This window comes from Callithrix jacchus, chromosome 3 (genome assembly GCF_049354715.1).
Source record: "Callithrix jacchus isolate 240 chromosome 3, calJac240_pri, whole genome shotgun sequence".
NCBI classification, from domain to species: Eukaryota; Metazoa; Chordata; class Mammalia; order Primates; family Cebidae; genus Callithrix; species Callithrix jacchus.
The window spans coordinates 56,503,214-56,523,158 of record NC_133504.1 but is presented as its reverse complement, the minus strand read 5'-3'; the positions used below and the strand labels follow the sequence as shown (position 1 = coordinate 56,523,158).

Below are 19,945 nucleotides of genomic sequence, written 5' to 3'. Positions count from 1 at the left end.
AAAATGACATATGCTGTCATTTATTAGGAGATTTTGATCTCCCTAAATCACAAAAGAGGTATAACTGGGATAAGGAAGTAAATGTAAAGGGATCAATTTGACACAATAAAATAGGTTTATTTCCTTAATTTTCTACTTACTGGCACAGAAATTAGTACATCTGCAAATTGCTTATTAATTGTGAACTCTAAAAGTTTCATTGTTCTAAAAGTTGAAGAGCCTTCCATGTTACGTAGTAAAAGGTATTTTGTTTGACTTGCTATTAATAACTTTTGAGCAAAATAGAAATGCATAAAATAATAGTAGTAATAATGAACATTAATATAGCTTTAGACCCATATCCTCTCTTTCAAATCAACGCATACTTCAGGTTCCAAATAATTAATCTGTTGAAAAAAATACATTCTAAGTGCTTTGTTTGTGCTCTGGTGTATTGGGCTGCCAAGGAAGAATTTCGAGAAAGCCACGTAGGCAGTGGTCTATCTGGAACTCTACTCTCAATTCAACTAGAGCACCCCAATTTTATTTGTCTTATACATTATAGTTTTCCTAACTTTCCCTTAGAAATAGTTGCCAATGCTTCAGAAAAATGTTCAAAAAACCCTTTATCTTGAAAGTTTGCTTCTTCATTAAAATTCTATGTTCATGTATTTACATAAAAGAACTAGCTAATTTAATCTTTGCAGCCCAGGACATGAGTAGCATAGGTGCTATTCCCAATCTACAAAACAAAAACAGATTTTTAAACTTGGTGAAAGTCTCATGATTGAAAATGTGAAAAGATTAGAACTTCTCTTTATTATATCATACTACCCTTCATTTTTATTTTACCCCAGTGCACTATTATATCCTTATTGATAAAAGGCAATGAAAAGAAACCAGACAAGTGGGAACAAAATACATTTTCAATACTCTTGGAATTTTCTATAATTTAGGTTATTGTTAGTGTTAAGTTATGAAGATACTTAAACAGAAATGGCCACAGCTACCATATAATAGAAGCGAAATGTACAAATGAACTGCAATTGGTTACAAACCATTCTGTAGACAATGTAGTTCTATTGTTTTTATTTGTTCCTTAAAAAAAAAAACAGAAATATAGATAATGCTTTCTGCGTAATGCTGCAGTATCCTATCATTCTTCAACGAAGCACGAGCTGAAAATTGAGAATTAGATTATGAAGTTCACAGTTTTGAAGTCTATCTCACAATAGTGCCAACATGTTACCAAGCTCCAAACAAAACTGTGAGGTCTGTCACATCTCATTTCTTAGAGAGAGGTAAGCTATTGACAGGTCTGTACTGAAAATTTGAGAGGCCAGATGCTGGGGTAATACCACAAGAAAATGAAGTAGTTAATGTCTGCATTTCAAATGGTTTTAAATTGTGTGGTAAAATACATGCTCATTGTTGTACAACTAACTTCCAAAACTTTCTTCATTCTCTAAAACTAAAACTCTGTACACATTTAACAACTCCCCATTACCCCTTCCTCCAGCCCCTGGAAACCACCTTTCTATTACCTATCTCTATGACTTTGACTACTCTAGGTACTGCATATAAGTGGAATCATACAGTACTGGTCTTTTTGTGGCTGGCTTATTTTACTTAGTATAATGCCCTCAGGCTTCATTCATGTTGTAGCATGTATCAAATTTCCTTCCTTTTTAAAGTTTGACAGTATTCCATTGCGTGTATATACCATATTTTGTTTATACATCCGTCAGTGGACACTTAGGCTGCTTCCATCTGTTGGCTATTGTGATAATCCTGCAATGAATATGGGTATACAAATAACTCTTTGAGACTTTGTTTTCAATTCTTTTGGGTATATACCTATAAGCTGAATTGCTGGGTCATATGATAATTCTGTGTGTTTTTTTTGAATTCTCATACTGTTTTCCATAGTGGATATACCATTTTACATTCCCACCAATAAGGCACAAAGGTTCCAATTTCTACACATCCTTGTCAACATTTGGTCAAAATTATGGTTTTTTTTTTTTTTTTTTTGAGAGTAGCCATTCTAATAGGTATGGGGTAGTATTATATTGTGGCTTGATTTGCATTTCCCTGATAGTTAGTGATACTGGGCATCTTTTCAGGTGCTTGTTGGCTATTTACATATCTTCAAAGGAAACATGTCTATTCAAGTCCTTTGCCTATTTTAAAAATCAGGTTTTGTTTTTGAGTTGTAGGAGTTCTTTACAAATTCTGGATATTGATCCCTTATTAAATATATGATTGGCAAATATTTTCTGCCATTCCATAGGTTTTTTCTACTGTGTTCTTTGATGCACAGAAGTTTTTGAGTCTTCCAATTTATATATTTTTTGTCTGTACTTTTGGTGTCAAATTTAAAAATTACTGGCAAATTCAATGTCATGAAGCTTTCCATGTTTTCATTTAACAGTTTTATAGTTTTTCTTATGTTTAGAAGTTTCAGTCCATTTTGGGTTAATTTTTGTCTATGATTTCAGGTAAGGTTGCAGCCTCATTCTTTTGCATGTGGATAGTCAGTTTCCCCAATATCATCTGATGAGAAGACTGCCCTTTCAGACAAAATGGTCTTGTAAAAAATCATTTGAACATATATGTGAGATTTCTAGGCTCTTTATTATATTTCATTGATATATATTTCTGTCTTTATGCCAGTCTTATCCTGATTTGATTACTATAGCTTTGTAATGAGTTTTGAAACAGAGATGTGAGATTTCCAAACTTATTCTTTCCCAAGATTGTTCTGGTATTTGGAGTCCCTTGAGATTCTATATGAATTTTACTATTCCTGCAAAAAGTGCTATTAGGATTATGATAGGGATTGCACTGAATCTATAGATTACTTTGGGTTGTACTTCCATTTTATTAAGACCTCCAATCCCAATGAACACAATGTCTTTCCATTTATTAATATTTGTTTCTTAATTTCTTTCAGCAGCATTTTATAGGTTTTTTTTTTTTTTTTTTGAGACGGAGTTTCGCCCTTGTTACCCAGGCTGGAGGGCAATGGCGCGATCTCGGCTCACTGCAACGTCCGCCTCCTGGGTTCAGGCAATTCTCCTGTCTCAGCCTCCTGAGTAGCTGGAATTACAGGCACGCGCCACCATGCCCAGCTATTTTTTTTGTATTTTTAGTAGAGACGGGGTTTCACCATGTTGACCAGGATGGTCTCGATCTCTTGACCTCGTGATCCACCCACCTCAGCCTCCCAAAGTGCTGGGATTACAGGCATGAGCCACCGTGCCCGGCCTATAGTTTTTAATGTACAAATACCTCCTTGATTAAAGTTATTCCTAAGTATTTTATTTTTTTTGATGCTGTTATAAATGGAATTGTTTTCTTAATTTCCTGTTCATTGTTAGTGTACAGAAGTGCAACTAATTTTTTTTGTGTTAATTTTTTTACCTTGCAACTTTAGTGAATTCATTTGTTTGTTTTTTGAGATGGGCTCTCATTTTGTTACCCAGACTAGAGTGCAGTGACAGTTCTCTTCCCACTGCAGCCTTGAACTCCTGGACTCAGGTAATCCTCTACCTCAGCCTCTCAAGTAGCTGGGACTACAGGCAAGCATCACCATGCCCAGCTAATGTTTTGTATTTTTTTGTAGAGGTGGCTTTTGCCATATTGTGCAGGCTGGTTTTAAACTCCTAGACTCAAGTGATCCTCCTACCTTGGCCTCCAAAAGTACTGGGATTACAGGCATGAGCCACCATGCCTGGCCTTCATTTATTATTTCTAACAGATTTTTGTATTGTGTTTATGAAATCCTTAGGGTTTTGTACGTACATATAAGATCATGTTATCTGCTGAGATAATTTTACTTCTTCTTTTTCAATTTGAATGCCTTTTTTCTTTCTTTTTCTTCCCTAATTTCTCTGGCAAGAAATAAGTGAAAAAAGCAGGCATCCTTTTCTTATTCTAGATCTTAAATAAAAAGCTTTCAGTCTTTCACCACTTAGTCTGATGTTAACTGTGGGCTTTTCATATATGGCCTTTACTATGTTGAGGTAGTTTTCTTCTATTCCTAATGTACTCACTGTTTTTTTTTTTTTTAAATTATGAAAGAATGTTGAATCAGGCCAGGGCTCATGTCTGTAATCCCAGTACTTTGGGAGGCTGAGGTGGGTGGATCACCTGAGGTCAGGAGTTTGAGACCAGCCTGGCCAACATGGTAAAACCTTGTCTCTACTAAAAATACAAAAATTAGCTGAGGCAGGAGAATCACTGGAACCCGGGAGGTGAAGGCTGCAGTGAGCCAAGATTATACCACCGCACTCCAGCCTGGCCAACAGAGCAAGACTGCATCTAAACAAAAAAAGAGTGTTTAATCTTTCAAATGCTTTTTCTGCACAAATAAAGATGATCATGTGTTTTCTCCTCCCTACACTGTTAATGTAGCATACTACACTAATTTCCTTATGTTGATTCATCCTTGAATTTTAGCAATAAATCCAACATGGTCATAGTGTATAACTCTTCTAATATGCTACTGAATTTTGTTGTCAAGTATTGTGTTAAGAATTTCTGCATCAATAATCATCCAGAATATTGGCCTGTAGTTTTCTTGCAGTGTTTTTGGCTTTGGTAACGGTTATGCTGGCCTCACAGAATGAGTTTGGAAGTGTTTACTACTCTTCAATATTTTGGAAAAATTTGAGGAAGACTGGGTTAATTCTTTCAATGTTTGGTAGAACTCACCATGAAGTCACCTGGTCTTGGGCTTTTATCTGGTGGGAAGTTTTTGTTTAGTGATTCACTCTCTTACCAGTTTTAGGTCTGTTCGGATTTTCTACTTCTTCATGATTAATCTTGATAGGGTGTGCATTTCTAGGAATTTATCAGCTTAATCTAGGTTATCCAGTTTGTTGCCATATAATCATTCAGGGCATTATCTTATAATCCCTCTTACTTCTGTAGAATCTGATATAATTTCCTTTCATTACTAATTTTATTTATTTGAGTCTTCTTTCATTTTTCTTAGTCAATCTAGTGAAAGGTTTGTCAATTTTTTGTTGACCTTTTCAAAGAGCTAACTCTTGATTTCACTGGTTTTCTCTTGCTTTTCTATTCTCTATTTTGTTTCTCTCTGCTGTAATCTTTATTATTTTCCTCTTTCTTCTAATTTTTGGGTTTCATTTACTTTTTCTAGTACCTTAAGGTGTAAGTTAGATTGTTAAATTGAGATCCTTTGTTTTTCATGTAAGTGTTTAACAGCTATAAATTTCCCATTTAACACTGCTTTCACTGTATCCCATACGTTTTGATATGTTTTGTTCTCATTTTCATTTATCTCAAGATGTTTTTCTAACTTTCTTTGAGACTTCTTTGGTTCATTGTTCAGGAGTGTGCTGTTTAATTTCCATATATTTGTGAATTTTTCTTGTTTTCCTTCTACTATTGATTTCTAGTTTCTTTTCTTTGTGTTCAGAAAAGTTACTTTGTATGATTTAGTGGTTCATGCCTGTAATCCCAGCACTTTGGGAGACTGAGGCAGGTGGATCGTGAGGTCAAGAGATTGAGACCACCCTGGCCAACATGGCAAAACCCTGTCTCTACTAAAAATACAAAAATTAGCTGTGCATGGTGGTGTGTGCCTATAGTCCCATCTACTCAGGAAGCTGAGGCAGGAGAATCGCTTGACCCCAAGAGGTGGAGGTTGCAGTGAGCCAAGATCACACCACTGCACTCCAGCCTGGGTGACAGAGTAAAACCTCATCTAAAAAAAAAAAAAGACTTGTTTTGTGGCCTAACATAATCTATCCTGGAGAATGTTCCATGTACAGTTAAGAAAAATTTGCGTTCTGCTATTGCTGGGTACAGTGTTTCCATATGTTTATTATGTTTAGTTGGCCTATGGTGTTAAGTATCTATTTCTTTACTGTATGGTTGTTCTAAGTTATGCAGTTTTTGTACAGCAAGAATTTATTCATATGGTATAGTGAAGAACATTTAGTGCTAATATCACCCACTTCCTTCATTATAAATTAAAAGGTAGCAGGCCAAGGATTCCAAACTTCTTATTATTCCTCACTCCATGAGGCTTGCTGAGATCACTTAATATCAGTTGTGCCTTCATAAGAAGGGAGGCACTAAAGAACTGTTTTCTTTTGCACCAACATGTATCTTTGATCTCATGTATGTTCTCTGCACTGTTTTTGTGCTAGTTCAATAACAAATTGAAGCTCAAGCAACTTTATCCATGCATGAGATACTGTTCTTCCCAATCTTTGAAATCTAGATCAAGTAGTCTTGTATACTTCAAAGAATTACACCAATATTACCTAAAAACCCTACTGGATCTCCACTGCCACACCCAAATTACAAATTATAAAGTGTAGTTTATGTACTGGTACTGAAGCAATGCTCTCTGTCACATCAAAGGTAAGTAGAGCACACAAAAAAAGACAATCACAGGATATGCAATATCTGTTGTAAAGTGTGGGAGAAATTGCTGATCACCAAGGGAATTTCCTTGGCACTAGATGTGACCAGGGAACTGAGTTCTGGCCAATAGAATGTAAATAGAACATCTGCATTCTATTGCCAGGTGCGGCCCATAAGAACTTCCCATATTTATGATTTATAATTCTTCATGATCTTTCCCCTTCTGATTTGATGCAATTTTGAAAGTCATGTTTGAAAATGGCAGAATTACAAGGTACAAAGTTGCAGAATTCCTGAATCATTACTTGGAGGAGAGCCATTTGATTAGTCAGAGTTCATCAGAGAAGCAGAATCAACAGGGTGTGTGTGTGTGTGTGTGCACACACGTGCGTGCACGTGCACACATACAGGCATATCTCATTTTACTGCACTTTGATTTATTGCATTTTTCACAAATTGAAGGTTTCTGGCAATGCTGCATTGAACAAATCTACAGCTGCCATTTTTCCAACACAATGCTCACTTTTATGTTTCTGTGACACATTTTAAAAATTCTTGCAACACTTCAAAATTTTTCTTAATTATTATATCTGTTATGGTGATCTGTGATCAGTGACCTTTGTAATTGTTTTGGGGCTCCACAAGCCACACCTGTATAAGACAGTGAACTCAATCAATGTTGTGTGTGTTCTGACTATCGACCAGCTGTTCCCCTGTCTTTCTCCCTCTCTTCAGGCTGCCCTATTCCCTCAGACACACCAATATTGAAATTAGGCCAGTTAATAACCCTGCAATGGCCTCTAAGTGTTCAAGTGGAAAGAAGAGTAGCTTGTCTCTAACTCAAAAGCTAAAAATGATTAATCTTAATGAGAAAGGCCTGTCAAAAGCCAAGATGGACCTAAAGTTAGGCCTCCTAAACCATAGTTAGCCAAGTTGTAAATGCAAAGGAAAACTTCTTTTTTTTTTTTTTTTTAGGAAAATTTCTTGAAAGAAATTAAAAGTGCTACTCTAATGAACAAATAAATGATAAAAAAAGTAAAACAGCCTATTGCTGATATGGAAAAAGTTAGAGTGGACTGGAGAGAAGATCAAACCAGGCACAACATTCCCTTAGGCCAAAGCCTAACTCAGGGCAAGCCCTAACTCACTTCATAAAGATGAAAACTAGCAGAGGTTGGTTCATGAAGTTTAAGAAAAGAAACTGTGTCCAGAACATAAAAGTGCAAGGTGGAGCAGCAAGTGCTAACGGAGAAGCTGCAGCAAGTTATCCAGAAGGTCTAGCTAAGATAATTGATGAAGGTAGCTAAACAACAGATTTTCAATGCAGACAAAAAGTTTTCTATTGGAAGAAGATGCCATCTAGGAATTTCAAAGCTAGAGAGGAAAGTCAATGCTTGGCTTCAAAGCTTCAAAGGACAGACTAACTCTCTTGTTGGGAGCTAATGTAGCTGGTGACTTTAAGTGGAAGCTAATGCTCCTTTATAATTCCCAAAAGCCTAGGGCCCTATGAATTCTGTTAAACCTACTCTTCCCATGCTCTAGAATGCCAACAACAAAGCCTGGATGACAGCACATCTGTTTACGGCATGGTTTACTGACGACTTCAAAGCCCACTGTTGAGACCTACTGCTCAAAAAATAAAAAAGATTCCTTTCAAAATATTACTGCTCATTGACAATGTACCTGGTCACCCAAGAGCTCTGGGATGTAAAAGGAGATAATTTTCATGCTTGCTAACATAATATCCATTCTGCAGTCCATGAATCAAGTAGTAATTGTAACTTGTCTTATTTAAGAAATACATTTCATCAGGTAATAGTTGCCAGAGACAGTGATTCCTCTGATGGGTCTGGCAAAATACAGTGAAATCTTCTGGAAAAAACTCACCATTCTAGATGCCATTAGAAACATTAATGATACATGGGAGAAGGTCAAACTTTCAACATTAATACAAGTATGGAAGAAGTTTATTCCAACCCTTATGGATGAGTTTGATGGCTTCAGTGGAATAAGTCACTGCAGATGTGGTGGAAATTGTTGAGAACTAGAATAAAAAGTGAAGCTTGAAAATGTGACTAAATTGCTTCAATCTCATGATAAAATTTGAACGGATGAAAAACAACTTCTTATGGATGAGCAAAAAGGTCTGAGATTAAATCTACTCCTGGTAAAGATGCTGTGAATGTTGAAATGACAACAAATAATTTAGAATACTGTATAAACTTAGTTAACAAAGCAGAGGCAGGGTTTGAGACAATTGGCTATAATACTGAAAGAAGTTCTGTGGGTCATGTACTACAGATAAATCTTTCATAAAAGGAAGAGTCAGTTGATTGGGCAAACTTTGTTATATTATTTTAAGAAATTGCCACAGCTACCCTAACCTTCACCCTGATCAGTCAGCAGCCATCAACACAGAGTCAAGATCCTCCACCAGCTTTTGATTATGACTTGCTGAAGGCTCACATGATCCTTAGCAATTTTTGGCCATGAAGTATTTTTAAATTAAAGCATATACATTTTTTAGATAATGCTACTGCACACTTAGACTACAGTACAGTGTAAGCATAATATTTATACTGGGAAACCAAAGGATTCACTTTATTGTAATTTGACTTTATTGTGGTGGTCTGGAACCAAACTAGCAATATCTCCAAGGTATGCTTCCTGATGACAGAGGCTGAGAAATTTCAAGACCTGAGGTTAGCAAGTTTGAGACCTGGGAGAGCTAATGGTGTAGTTCTAGTCCATGTCTAAAGGTCTGAGATCCAGGAGAGCAGATGGTATAAGCTCTAGTCTGAAAGCTAGCAGGTTCAAGACCCAAGAAGAACCAATGTTTCAGTTTAAGTCCCAAGGCAAGAAAAGACTAATATCCTAATCAAGCAGTCAGAAAGGAAGCATTCCCTCTTCCTTGAAGAAGGGTCAGCCTTTTTGCTCTATTCAGGCCTTTACGTGATTCAAAGAGAGCCATCTACATTGTGGAGGGCAATCTGCTTTACTCAGTCTACTGATTCAAATGTTAATAGAAAACACCTTCACAAGGCACATCCAGAATAATATCTGATCAAATATCTGGGCATTCATAGCTCAGTCAAGTTGACACACAACAATTAACCTTTATATCCATCTATCTACACCTTAGAACAGCAGAAACTAAAAATAGTGTTTTATCTCTAAAATTTTAAATTTTTTCCATTTGAGCATTACCATAACTAATATGTACTGTTAAATAAAAGTGGGTACATATTTTTTAAATCAGAATGACCCAGAATCAGTAAACATATCTCAAGAAACATATGACAAAATGAGAAAAAATCGTAATGGCAGAAATAATAGTAGAAAATGCCAAGTTTCTGGTGGCTTAGGCAACGAAGTACTACAAAGCATTTAAAAGAGTCTGGATCTGATATTATAAAAGTGAGATACCACTAACCTTAGTGAAATAATCAGAGCTAAAAGCCTCAATATGGAAATATTATTTGGTTGTACTAATTACAGAAAAAATGAACTATTTTTACACTGGGTTTTAAACCACAGCTACATACTAAAATTAAAACTGACTTAGTAGCACCATTTTCAAAATACTATGTTTACAAACACAGTATAATAATAATGTATTTATTTATTTAGAATTTATACTACCTGGATATAGTTCCAAAAAAGTAGCCTGAAACTTTCTAAACAAAAAACAGACAAAATATCATCTCATAAGAGCTGGAACTCTCTCCTTTCTGTATTCACAGTGCCAAAAAGTGTGCTTGTGCATAATACTGACCAACAGGAAATGGATGGTACCACTGAATCAATTTGGATGAGTTTTTTTATTGCAGCAGCAAATTTTGCATAAGGGTTTCTATGCAATTAGAAATAAAATAAGTGAGTTTTTACTGTCCATATAAGTCTGCAAGATCATTGGGGGTGGGTGGGTATGGAAATTCTTTTCTATAGTTCCTGGAAAAAGTTATGAAATGAATCCTTATACAATTGACATCTTTATGGTTTTATGAGAGAGAAATAGTTGTGGCAATGCTTCTATCATTGGCCCTCTACCACTGGGGATATATTGTTAAAACTTAATTCAAGGTTAAAGCATTTCTGTAGATAAAGGAAGTAATGATCCAGACAACTTGAAGTTTTATGACCTAACTTAATACAAGAGAGTTAATCATATTTTTAAAGTTTACAGGCAGGTACTACATAACAACATTTCAGTCAACGATGGACTCTTGTCCCATAAGATTATAATGGAGCTGAAAAAATTCCTATAGCCTAGTGCTGTTGTAACATTGTAGCCCAATACATTACTCACGTTTGTGGTTTTGCTGGTGTAAACAAATGTAATGCACTGCCTGTTACTTAAAAGTATAGCACATACAATTATGTACAATACATAATATGGGTAATGATAAATCATTATATTATTGATTTATATATGAACTATACTATACTTTTTATCATTATTTTAGAGTGTACTCATACTCATAAAATAAAAAGTATGGCTTGAACCCAGGAGTTCAAGACCAGCTTGGGAAAGATAAGGAGACTCCAACTCCACAAATGAAAAATAAAAAAACTATCTAAGTACAGTGGTGGGTACTTGTAGTCCCAACTACTTGAGAGGCTGAGGCAGGAGGATCACTTGAACTTGGGAGACCAAAGCTTCAGTGAGCTGTGATCGTGCCATTGCACTCCAGCCTGGGTGACAGAGTTAGACACTGTCTTAAAAAAAAAAAAATACTGTGAAATAGCCTCAAGGCAGGACCTCCAGGAAGTATTCCAAAACAAAGGACTGTTATCATAGGAGATGACATCTCCATGCATGTTATTGCCCCAGAGGACCTTCCAGTGGGACAAGATATAGAGGTGGAAGACAGTGATATTGATGATCCTGACCCTGTATAGGCCTAGGCTACCATGTGGGTTTATGTCTGTAATTGTAACAAAAAAGTTTAGAAAATTAAAAAATAAAATAAAAATAGAAAAACGCTTTTGGAATAAGGATATAAAGAATATATTTTTATACAATTATATGTGTTTGTGTCTTAAGCTAAGTGTTAACTACCAAAGAGTCAAAAAGTTTTTAAAAATTGAATAGTTTATAAAGTTAAAAAAGTTACAGCAAGCTAAGGTTAATTTATCATTCAAGAATTTAAAAAAATTTAGTGTAGCCTAAGTGAACAGTGTTTATAAAGTCTACAACAGTGTATAGTAATGCCCTAGGGCATCCTGAGAATCCACTCACCACTCATTCACTGACTCACCCAGGACAACTTCCAGTCCCACAAGCTCCATTCATGGTAAGTGTCCTATATGGATATACAATTTTTTATATTTTATGCCATATTTTTGCTGTACCTTTTCTATGTTTAGATATATAACTACCTCCCATTGTGTTATAACTGCCTATAGTATTCAGTACAGTAACATGCTGTACACATTTGTCACGTAGGAGCAATAGGTGATACTATAGAGCCTAGGTTTGTAGCAGGCTCTACCATCTAGGTTTGTGTAAGTCTACTCTATGATGTTTGCACAACAAAATCACCACACATTTCTCAGAACATATCACTGCTAAGTGATGCATCTACATCTAGGAAGGAACATCTCTTAATGTGAGTTTTTCAGTCATGCTACAGATATGCTATATTTTCAAAACCCTAATCATAATTTACTTTAATGGAAAAGATAGTAAGCTGAAAAATTAAAAAGTTTTTGCTACCACATCACACAAGTAATACTGGACAAATTTTCACCAAAATTAGAGGGTATTATTGAAATCAATCTGGCTACTGTGACCATTGAAAATTCACTTGGAGGTATTACAAATGAGCTAGGGAGGGAGCTAATGGTGGCCTGTTAGAAAGGTAGCCTTCTTCCAAAGAAGCTGCAAGACTTGATTTGAAATGATATCATTTTTCACAGAAGCAACTAGCATGATTCAGAATAAACTGCATCAGGGATTTATATTTCTTGACGGCTGTTTCACTCAAGAAATTCAGGGCATGTCAGCCAGCAAATAATAAGACTCATCATTTACTAATTCATTCAAAAATATTTATAGTTGTCAAGCATGTGCCCAGAAGTATGTTAGACACTGCATTTGTAGTAATTAGCAAAATGTACATAACCCCTGATTTTGAAGAGCAGGATGAAAAGCAAATAATAAAAAAAAACCTAGTATAATATGTAAACTATAATAAGTGATAGAAAAGTAAAGAAGTTGTGACAGTTGGTAATTGGGGAAACTTAACTTAAATCACGGCGGGGTGGGGGTGGTCAGGAAAAGCCTGTTTGAGGAAGTAATATTTAAAGTGAGATGCAGGCCTGGTACAGTGGCTCACACCTGTAATCCCAGCACTTTGGGAGGTCAAGGTGGGTGGACTACTTGAGCTCAGGAGTTTGAGACCCACCTGGCTAACATGGTGAAACCCTCTTGTCTCTACTAAAAATACAAAAATTAACAAGGTATGGTGGTGGCACCTGTAATCCCAGCTACTCAGGAGGCTGAGGCAGGACAATCACTTGAACCTAGGAGGCGGAGGTTGCAGTGATCCAAGGTTGGCCTGGGCAACAGGGTGAGACTACATCTCAAAAAAAAAAAAAAAGTTGAGATGCAAAGGACAGAATGATTTCTCTAGGACAAGGACAGATGCATGAAATAAAAGGGGAAGAGTGAAAGAACAAGAAGTACACTTTTTAAGTACTTACTGTGTGCATTAATTCCAATCTTTACAGCACCCTATGGCAAAGGTATGAGGATTCCATTTTACACATAAAGAAAGTGAAGCTCAGGGAGATAAGTTACTTAGCCAAGTCTACACAGAAGAGACAATACTCAAAGTTATGTCTAGCTTCAAGCTCTATATTCCTTTTATTATAGCTGTAAGGTTACAACATTATTTAATCCTCACTAAATGGCTAAAGTTCTAAGTGTAAAATATACTACACAATGAGAAATATTTTATTATTGTTTCATCCTTTAGACACACATTCCAATTTGTGTGGGCTTTATCTTCTCAAAGTCATATTTTGATGTGTATCCACATTATATTTAGTTGGTTAAATGGCCTTTTTTCCAACAAAGATTTTAAAGCAGCTTAAAGGACACATAAACATATGAATACTATCAATTTTATATACTACCTTATAATGGTATGGCACTCTACAGTTTTGTAAAGAGTGCTCACACAAATTTTAGGATATTTCAGAAGATATAAGCATTCTTAGTTTAAAAGCTCAAGGATAAACTGTAAGGTTTACTACTGGAACTACATATCAGATGCTAGATAATATAAATGTTTATAGGTACCTCCTTTCCTTAACAACAAAATTTCTGGAAAGACTGTCTCCACTGACTGCTAATATTTATAACTTACTAGGACAGGCTGAATATTGGTCCTTCAAAGATGTCCACACTTGGGTCCTGTGAATGTTACCTCACACAGCAAAAGGGGCTTTGCAGATGGAACTCTGCAAAGAGAATTGCTAATTAGCTGACTTTAAAATAGGGAGAATATCCTGGCTTATCCAGATGTAATTACCCCTTGCAATTATAGGGACTCTCAAAAGTAGAAAAGGCAGTGAGAGATAGGTAGAAGACATTTCCTCAGTCACCACTGGGGACCTTGAAGATGGAGAAAAGGGGCCATGAGCCAAGGAATGGGGGTGGCCTCTAGAAGCTGAAAACAGCCCTTAGGTGACAGTTAGCAAGGAAACAGGGATCTCAGTCCTACAACCACAAGGAGCTGAATTCTACCACCACCCTGAATAAGCAAGGAAGCCAACTCCTCAGAGCTGCTAGTAAGGAGTGTTGCCCTGCCAACACTTTGATTTTAACTTGGCGAGACCTGTATGCAGACTTCTGACCTATAGAACCATGAGAAAATAAATTGTGTTGCTTTAAGCTGCTAAGTTTATGGTAATGTTATGGTAGTAATGAAAAACTAATATTCTTCCTACTACTCTTACACTCTTAATTCTGGCTACTTTGAAACTGTTTCTGCTAACCAAGCCTTAGTTGGTAAGTGCAATCACATTTTTCAGTTATTCCACTGCCTGTTGCCCTTCTGACCTTTCTGCCTGACTCCTTCTTGAAACCCCCTCCTCCCTTGGTTTCTATAATATCGCTCCTGATTCTCTTTCCTTTTTCTGCCTCCTTCATGGGTACTTTATCTATTTTTCTGTAAATGTTGGTGTTCCTTAGGAGTCTATTCCCAGGCTCTCTTTTTACATTACATATTCCCTTGGCCTCTACCTACAAAAGAGTTCCCAAACCTTATTCACAGCTCAGAAGTCACATTTTAGTTTCAAAGTATTACCCATCTTCTAAGATGTCTCAAAGCCTTCAGTAATTTGAACCTGTTCTCTCCTCCCAAATCTGCCTATCTCTTTAATTCCCTTCTCCCATTAACTGCATCTCTAGTCAACCAAAGCAGTCAGTGTGGTACTCTGTCATTATCTATGTTCTCATTGATTATTCATGTTATTGGAACTAAATTCATTTGTATATTTCTGAATGTCTCTATCCACATGCCGTAGCCTTAATTTAGAAATCGATCCTTTCTGAAATTAGTAAACTACCACTTTGTCTGTTCACTTTCATTGCTACCAATCTCCAAAGCTGTTCTCCACCTTCTTGGTAGCATGATCTTTCTGTAAAACAAGTCCCAATTTATTACCTATTCATTAAAATGCTCAATAGTTCTCTGTAGCTCTTAGCATAAACTCTGTCCTTCCTAAGACTCCCTTCTTTCACTCTCAACATACCTATTTAACACACTTCTGTACATGCTATTTCTTAAAACTGTAAGGCCTTTCTGCTGTTATTCAGTTTCAATGGCTGACTGAGGATTTGACCAACACTGGCATATACCAGAAGTGGTATTTGACAATCCCGTTACTTAAAGTTTGAGCTGCCATGTGGCTTCAGGAACATAACATAGAATGATATAATAGAACACCAAAAATAGCACCATCACACCAAGTTTCTAGTTTTATTATTAAACAAGCAAGTGATTAAAACTGCTCTGGGCCTGTTTTCTCATTTGTGATGTGAACTAGACAATCTAAAGGTCCTTTAAAATTCACAATTCTAACTTTGGGAGGCCGAGACGGGTGGATCACGAGGTCGAGAGATCAAGACCATCCCGGTCAACATGGTGAAACCCCGTCTCTACTAAAAAAAAAAAAAAAAAAAAATACAAAAAATTAGCTGGGCATGGTGGCGCGTGCCTGTTATCCTAGCTACTAGGGAGGCTGAGGCAGGAGAATTGCCTGAACCCAGGAGGCGGAGGTTGCGGTGAGCCGAGATCGCTCCATTGCACTCCAGCCTGGGAAACAAGAGCGAAACTCCGCCTCAAAAATAAATAAATAAATAAATAAATAAATAAATAAATAAATAAATAAAAATTCACAATTCTAGTTTTCTATTTAAAAACATTAAAATTTATTAGGTACTTTAAAAATACTACAGGTAACTTACAACACTGTTCAATTTCCACAGACGTATCAACATAGTTAAATCGTTTACACCCAGTAATTTACCTTAACAACTAGATAAAACAGAGTACAGAATATCTCGTTCTGAGGATTTAGGGATGAGATGTAAATGTGACTGGAAGATCAAACCAGATGGGTAGGAAAAACTGTGAACTGAAAAGAGGTCAAACTTACAATGACCAAAAGGAGGGCTACCTCGAGTGATGTTGACATTTGTAAAGCAAGCAAAATCATCAGATGAGATCGGGATTTTGCCTGCTTTTACGCAACAAAAAGTTCCTATGTTAATGAACCCTCTTCTAATTTGAGACTTCTTTCTGTGTCCACGTTATATACCTTTACTCTCCCAGTCCTGAGCTTTGGTTGCCATTTGCTTTTAACTCCCAAGCAAACACCTCCTCCTTGTTGCTTGGGGAGATGCTATAAACAAAATCAGCGAAAGTGTCTGATTGTTGTTGGTAAACAGGCCTGGGGCGATAATGAGTCTAGTAATTAGGGCCTCTCCGGATACAACCCAGCCCTTTCGCCCGCCCCCGGCGGCGCACCCCGAGCTCCGCGCGGGTATCCAGGGAGTGGCCGGGAGTCCCTGGCCCAGCCGCCGCGAGGTAGGGTTCCTTCGCTTCCACAGAGGTGGAGACTGTGACAGCCGAGCCTATTTTGGTCTAGTTTGCGTTTCTGTGAGGAGCAGCCAGCGGAGTAAGCAGCGCCCGGACGCGCCCCGGGCCCCCTCCACACCCCTTGGGAGAGCGCCCCAGGGCTCGAGCGTGGAACGGGGCTGCAATGGCAACCGCTGGCATAACGGCCTCGGCTCCCGGCGGCTCCTCAAGCCTGCAGGAGAGGCAGGCTGGGCTGGGCACCTAGCTGTCCCCGCGCCCGTCCGCCCCAGTCCGGGCGCAGCAGGTGGACGCGGCGGTGCCGGAGACCCAAAGGGACCCAGGTGGCACCGACCCCCTGCATCCACCCACGGGGCCACCAGACCCCCGTCACGACTCTCTCTCGCTGCAGCCCCATCGCCAGATTCAGCATCCACCCTCACCTGGCCCCGACCGGTTCAGCCCTCTGACCGCAAAATAACCGGGTGTCTGAGGGAAGTAGCAACTACGCGTCTTCCTACCCCAATCCGCACTCAAAGGGCAGCGGGACAGCAGGAGAGCGGCCTGCTGCTCACGAACCTCTCCGGCGGACCTGTTTTCGGCAGCGACAGCTCAGATGTCCTACTCGCTGCCTCTAGGTCCCCGCGTCTCCTCCGACCAATTCCGCCGGCAGCTGCACAGCAGCGACTACTAACCGCGCATGCGCGTGCGTCCCGAGCCGGAGGCGGTGGCCGCCCGAGGCGCTTGCGGCGCGCTCCAGCTCCGAGGGACTCAACCGCCTCCAGGGGGAGTCGCACTGCCAGTCAGCACCACCGCCGCCCTCCAGGTCTCGTGCCGACCAGTTGTGGCGTGAACACTGCTGACGGGTAAGCTGAGGAGAAGCTCCTGCAAGTCCAAAGACTTTTCCTCCTCTGAGCGTCCGCCCTCTCCGCAGACCTTGCAGTTCTACCTCTTGTTGCACAATGATCGGGTCCTGAATTTTATGTAAATCATATTTATGAACACTGTCCAGTAATAAGTGCAGCAAGATCAGGGCTCTAGGCTTTCTCTAGAGTTCTAGATAACAGACATGCGGCCATGGTGATTAGTAAGGAGCTTTCCTGTCTGGTGAGTGTATATGACAGATACATTAAATGTTAACATAATGAATACATTGTATATAAAACAACACGTTCTTTTTCTCTCCAACAACACTATTAATAAGAGCTGCTAACATTTATTGTGCCCGTTGTGCTCTAAGGGTCTTACGTTCATTGTTTAACCTTGGCAGCAACCAAGGTGATGAAACTGATGATGACTTGCTAGAAGTTACACAACCTGTAAACAGTGGAAACAGGATGTAAATCAGGCCTGTCTCTCCCAGAGCCTGTAGTTTCAAACACAATGAAAGAAAACTACATACAGCATAAACGTAGTGTTCAATCATGAGCTGCTTTGCCCTTTTTATATTGGATCATTCAGCTTTTACTACTGATATTTTATAGTAAATTTTGGCTTTGAATTTGGTATAGTAACAATTATTGGAAGAAGAGATAACAACATTTGAGTTCTGAGTCTAACATCCTTGTTGAAGAGTCTCAATCTTAAGGAATTGGTGGCATTCCATGCACAGTGTATCATTATTGGCTAGGGATCAATAATGAGTATTTTTTCACATTGCTTCAGTAAGAGCACTATTTCTAAGCTTTTGACTTTGTCACCTCCTGGAGCCTTTTTGGATAGTGTTAAAGTTTACTGGTTAAAAGGACAAATTTTATTTGAGGTACTTTGTAACATTCTCTCCTTTATTTCTTTCTTCCTTCTTTCTGACTTCTATTATTCAACATATTTCCATGGCCCATAACAAATACACTTGATTTGCTAGAGAAGGATTTTTTAAAGGATCCATTCAAAGTTTGCAATGAAGAAGCTGAAAACTATAAGTGTAAAAACAGTGAATTTTCGCAAGATTTAGTAGTATCTTCCTGGTCACATAATACTCAAAACCTTGAGAACATTGTTTAATCTTTGGCTGCTGCATTCACTGCCTCCATAAATTAAACTCTATCTCTGTAAAATCATCTAAAAGAGGTCCTTACCCCCTTCAATCCCTGTACCATTTCTCTAGTTTAGGTTCTCACTCCTTTAGAAACTGTTACTTAGAGTTGCCCAACTAGTTGCTCCCCTTCAGAGCCTCTCACTGACATTTTGTAGTTTAATCCTTAGCTCATTCCATAGTTTCCAATGACGCTTCATTACTCACAGAATGAAATCTCATCTCTTACCTTGAAATTTAAGGCCTTACCATATATCCAAAATTGTTTGCCACTTATTGAAAAGATGATTCAATGTAATATGTATACTTTTGTTTAATAGGCAACTTTTCATCAGAATAATACAGTGTGATAATAATGTAAGAGAAGAAAGAATAATCTAAAAATGAGACCAGAGGTATGGCTTTTTGAGAATGATGTAGTGTTTAGCAATGTATTGATATGGTTTGGCTGTGGTATTTACAATTCAAGATGAGATTTCCCAACCGAAATCTCATCTTGAATTGTAAATACCACAATTCCCATGTATGGTGTCAGGAACCTGGGGGGAGGTAATTGAATCATGGGGGTGTGTCTTTCCCTTGTGGTTCTTGTGATAGTAAGTCTCATGAGATCTGATGGTGTTAGAAAATGGGAGTTCCTGCACAAGCTCTCTTCTCTTGTCTGCTGCCATGTGAATCATCCCTTTAACCATCCACCATGATCCTGAGGCCTCCACAGCCACGTGAAACTGTAAGTCCAATAAACCTTTTTCTTTTGTAAGTTGTCCATCTCAGGTATATCTTTATTAGCAGTGTGAAAATGGACTAATAAGATAAATTGGTACCAGGAGTGTGATGCTGCTGAAAAGAAACCTGAAAATGTGGAAGTAACTTTGGAACTGGGTAACAGGCAGAAGTTGGAACAGTTTGGAGGGCTCAGAAGACAGGAAAATGTGGGAAAGTTTGAAACTTCCTAGAGACTTGTTGAATGGCTTTGGCAAAAATGTGGATAGTGATATGAACAATAAGGTCTAGGCTGAGGTGGTCTCAGATGAAGATGAGGAAATTGTTGGGAGCTGGAGCAAAGGTGACTCTTGTAATGTTTACACAAAGAGACTGGTGGCACTTTGCCCCTGCCCTAGATTGTGGAACTTTGAATTTGATGGAGATGATTTAGGGTATCTAGTGGAAAACAATTCTAAGCAGCAAAGCACTCAAGAGGTGACTTGGGTACTATTAAAGGCATTCCATTTTAAAACGGAAACAGAAGATAAAAGGTTGGAAAATTTGCAGCCTGACAATGTGATAAAAATGAAAAGCCCCACTGCAGAAATTTGCATAAGTATTGAGGATCCAAATTTTTTTTTAATGATTTTATTTTTGTTTATTTAATTTTTTATTGCATTTTAGGTTTGAGGGTACATGTGCAGAACGTGCAAGACAGTTGCATAGGTAC

The 19,945-nt window shown here is 38.0% G+C and overlaps 2 protein-coding genes across 8 annotated transcripts in view; both read right to left on the bottom strand.

Annotated features, from left to right (window-relative positions):
- Positions 1–17,167, bottom strand: part of CLGN (calmegin) — a 54,289-nt gene extending 37,122 nt beyond the window's left edge. The window contains exons 1-2 of one of the 7 annotated variants that reach the window (XM_078366484.1): positions 16,997–17,167; positions 13,761–13,854 (exon numbers count right to left, since the gene is read on the bottom strand). The gene's annotated coding sequence lies outside the window, so the exon portion shown is untranslated. Of the gene's footprint in view, positions 1–13,760; positions 13,855–16,427; positions 16,623–16,918 lie in introns of those variants that run through there. The other 6 variants (XM_035292916.3, XM_035292917.3, XM_008992678.5 and 3 more) reach the window with 6 other exon arrangements.
- A 524-nt stretch (positions 17,168–17,691) lies between these two features.
- The window catches only part of MGAT4D (MGAT4 family member D), a 63,176-nt gene continuing 60,922 nt past the window's right edge, over positions 17,692–19,945 (bottom strand). Inside the window, 1 exon segment of the mRNA XM_078366067.1 lies at positions 17,692–17,841. Coding sequence (XP_078222193.1) covers positions 17,692–17,841 — 150 coding nt within the window.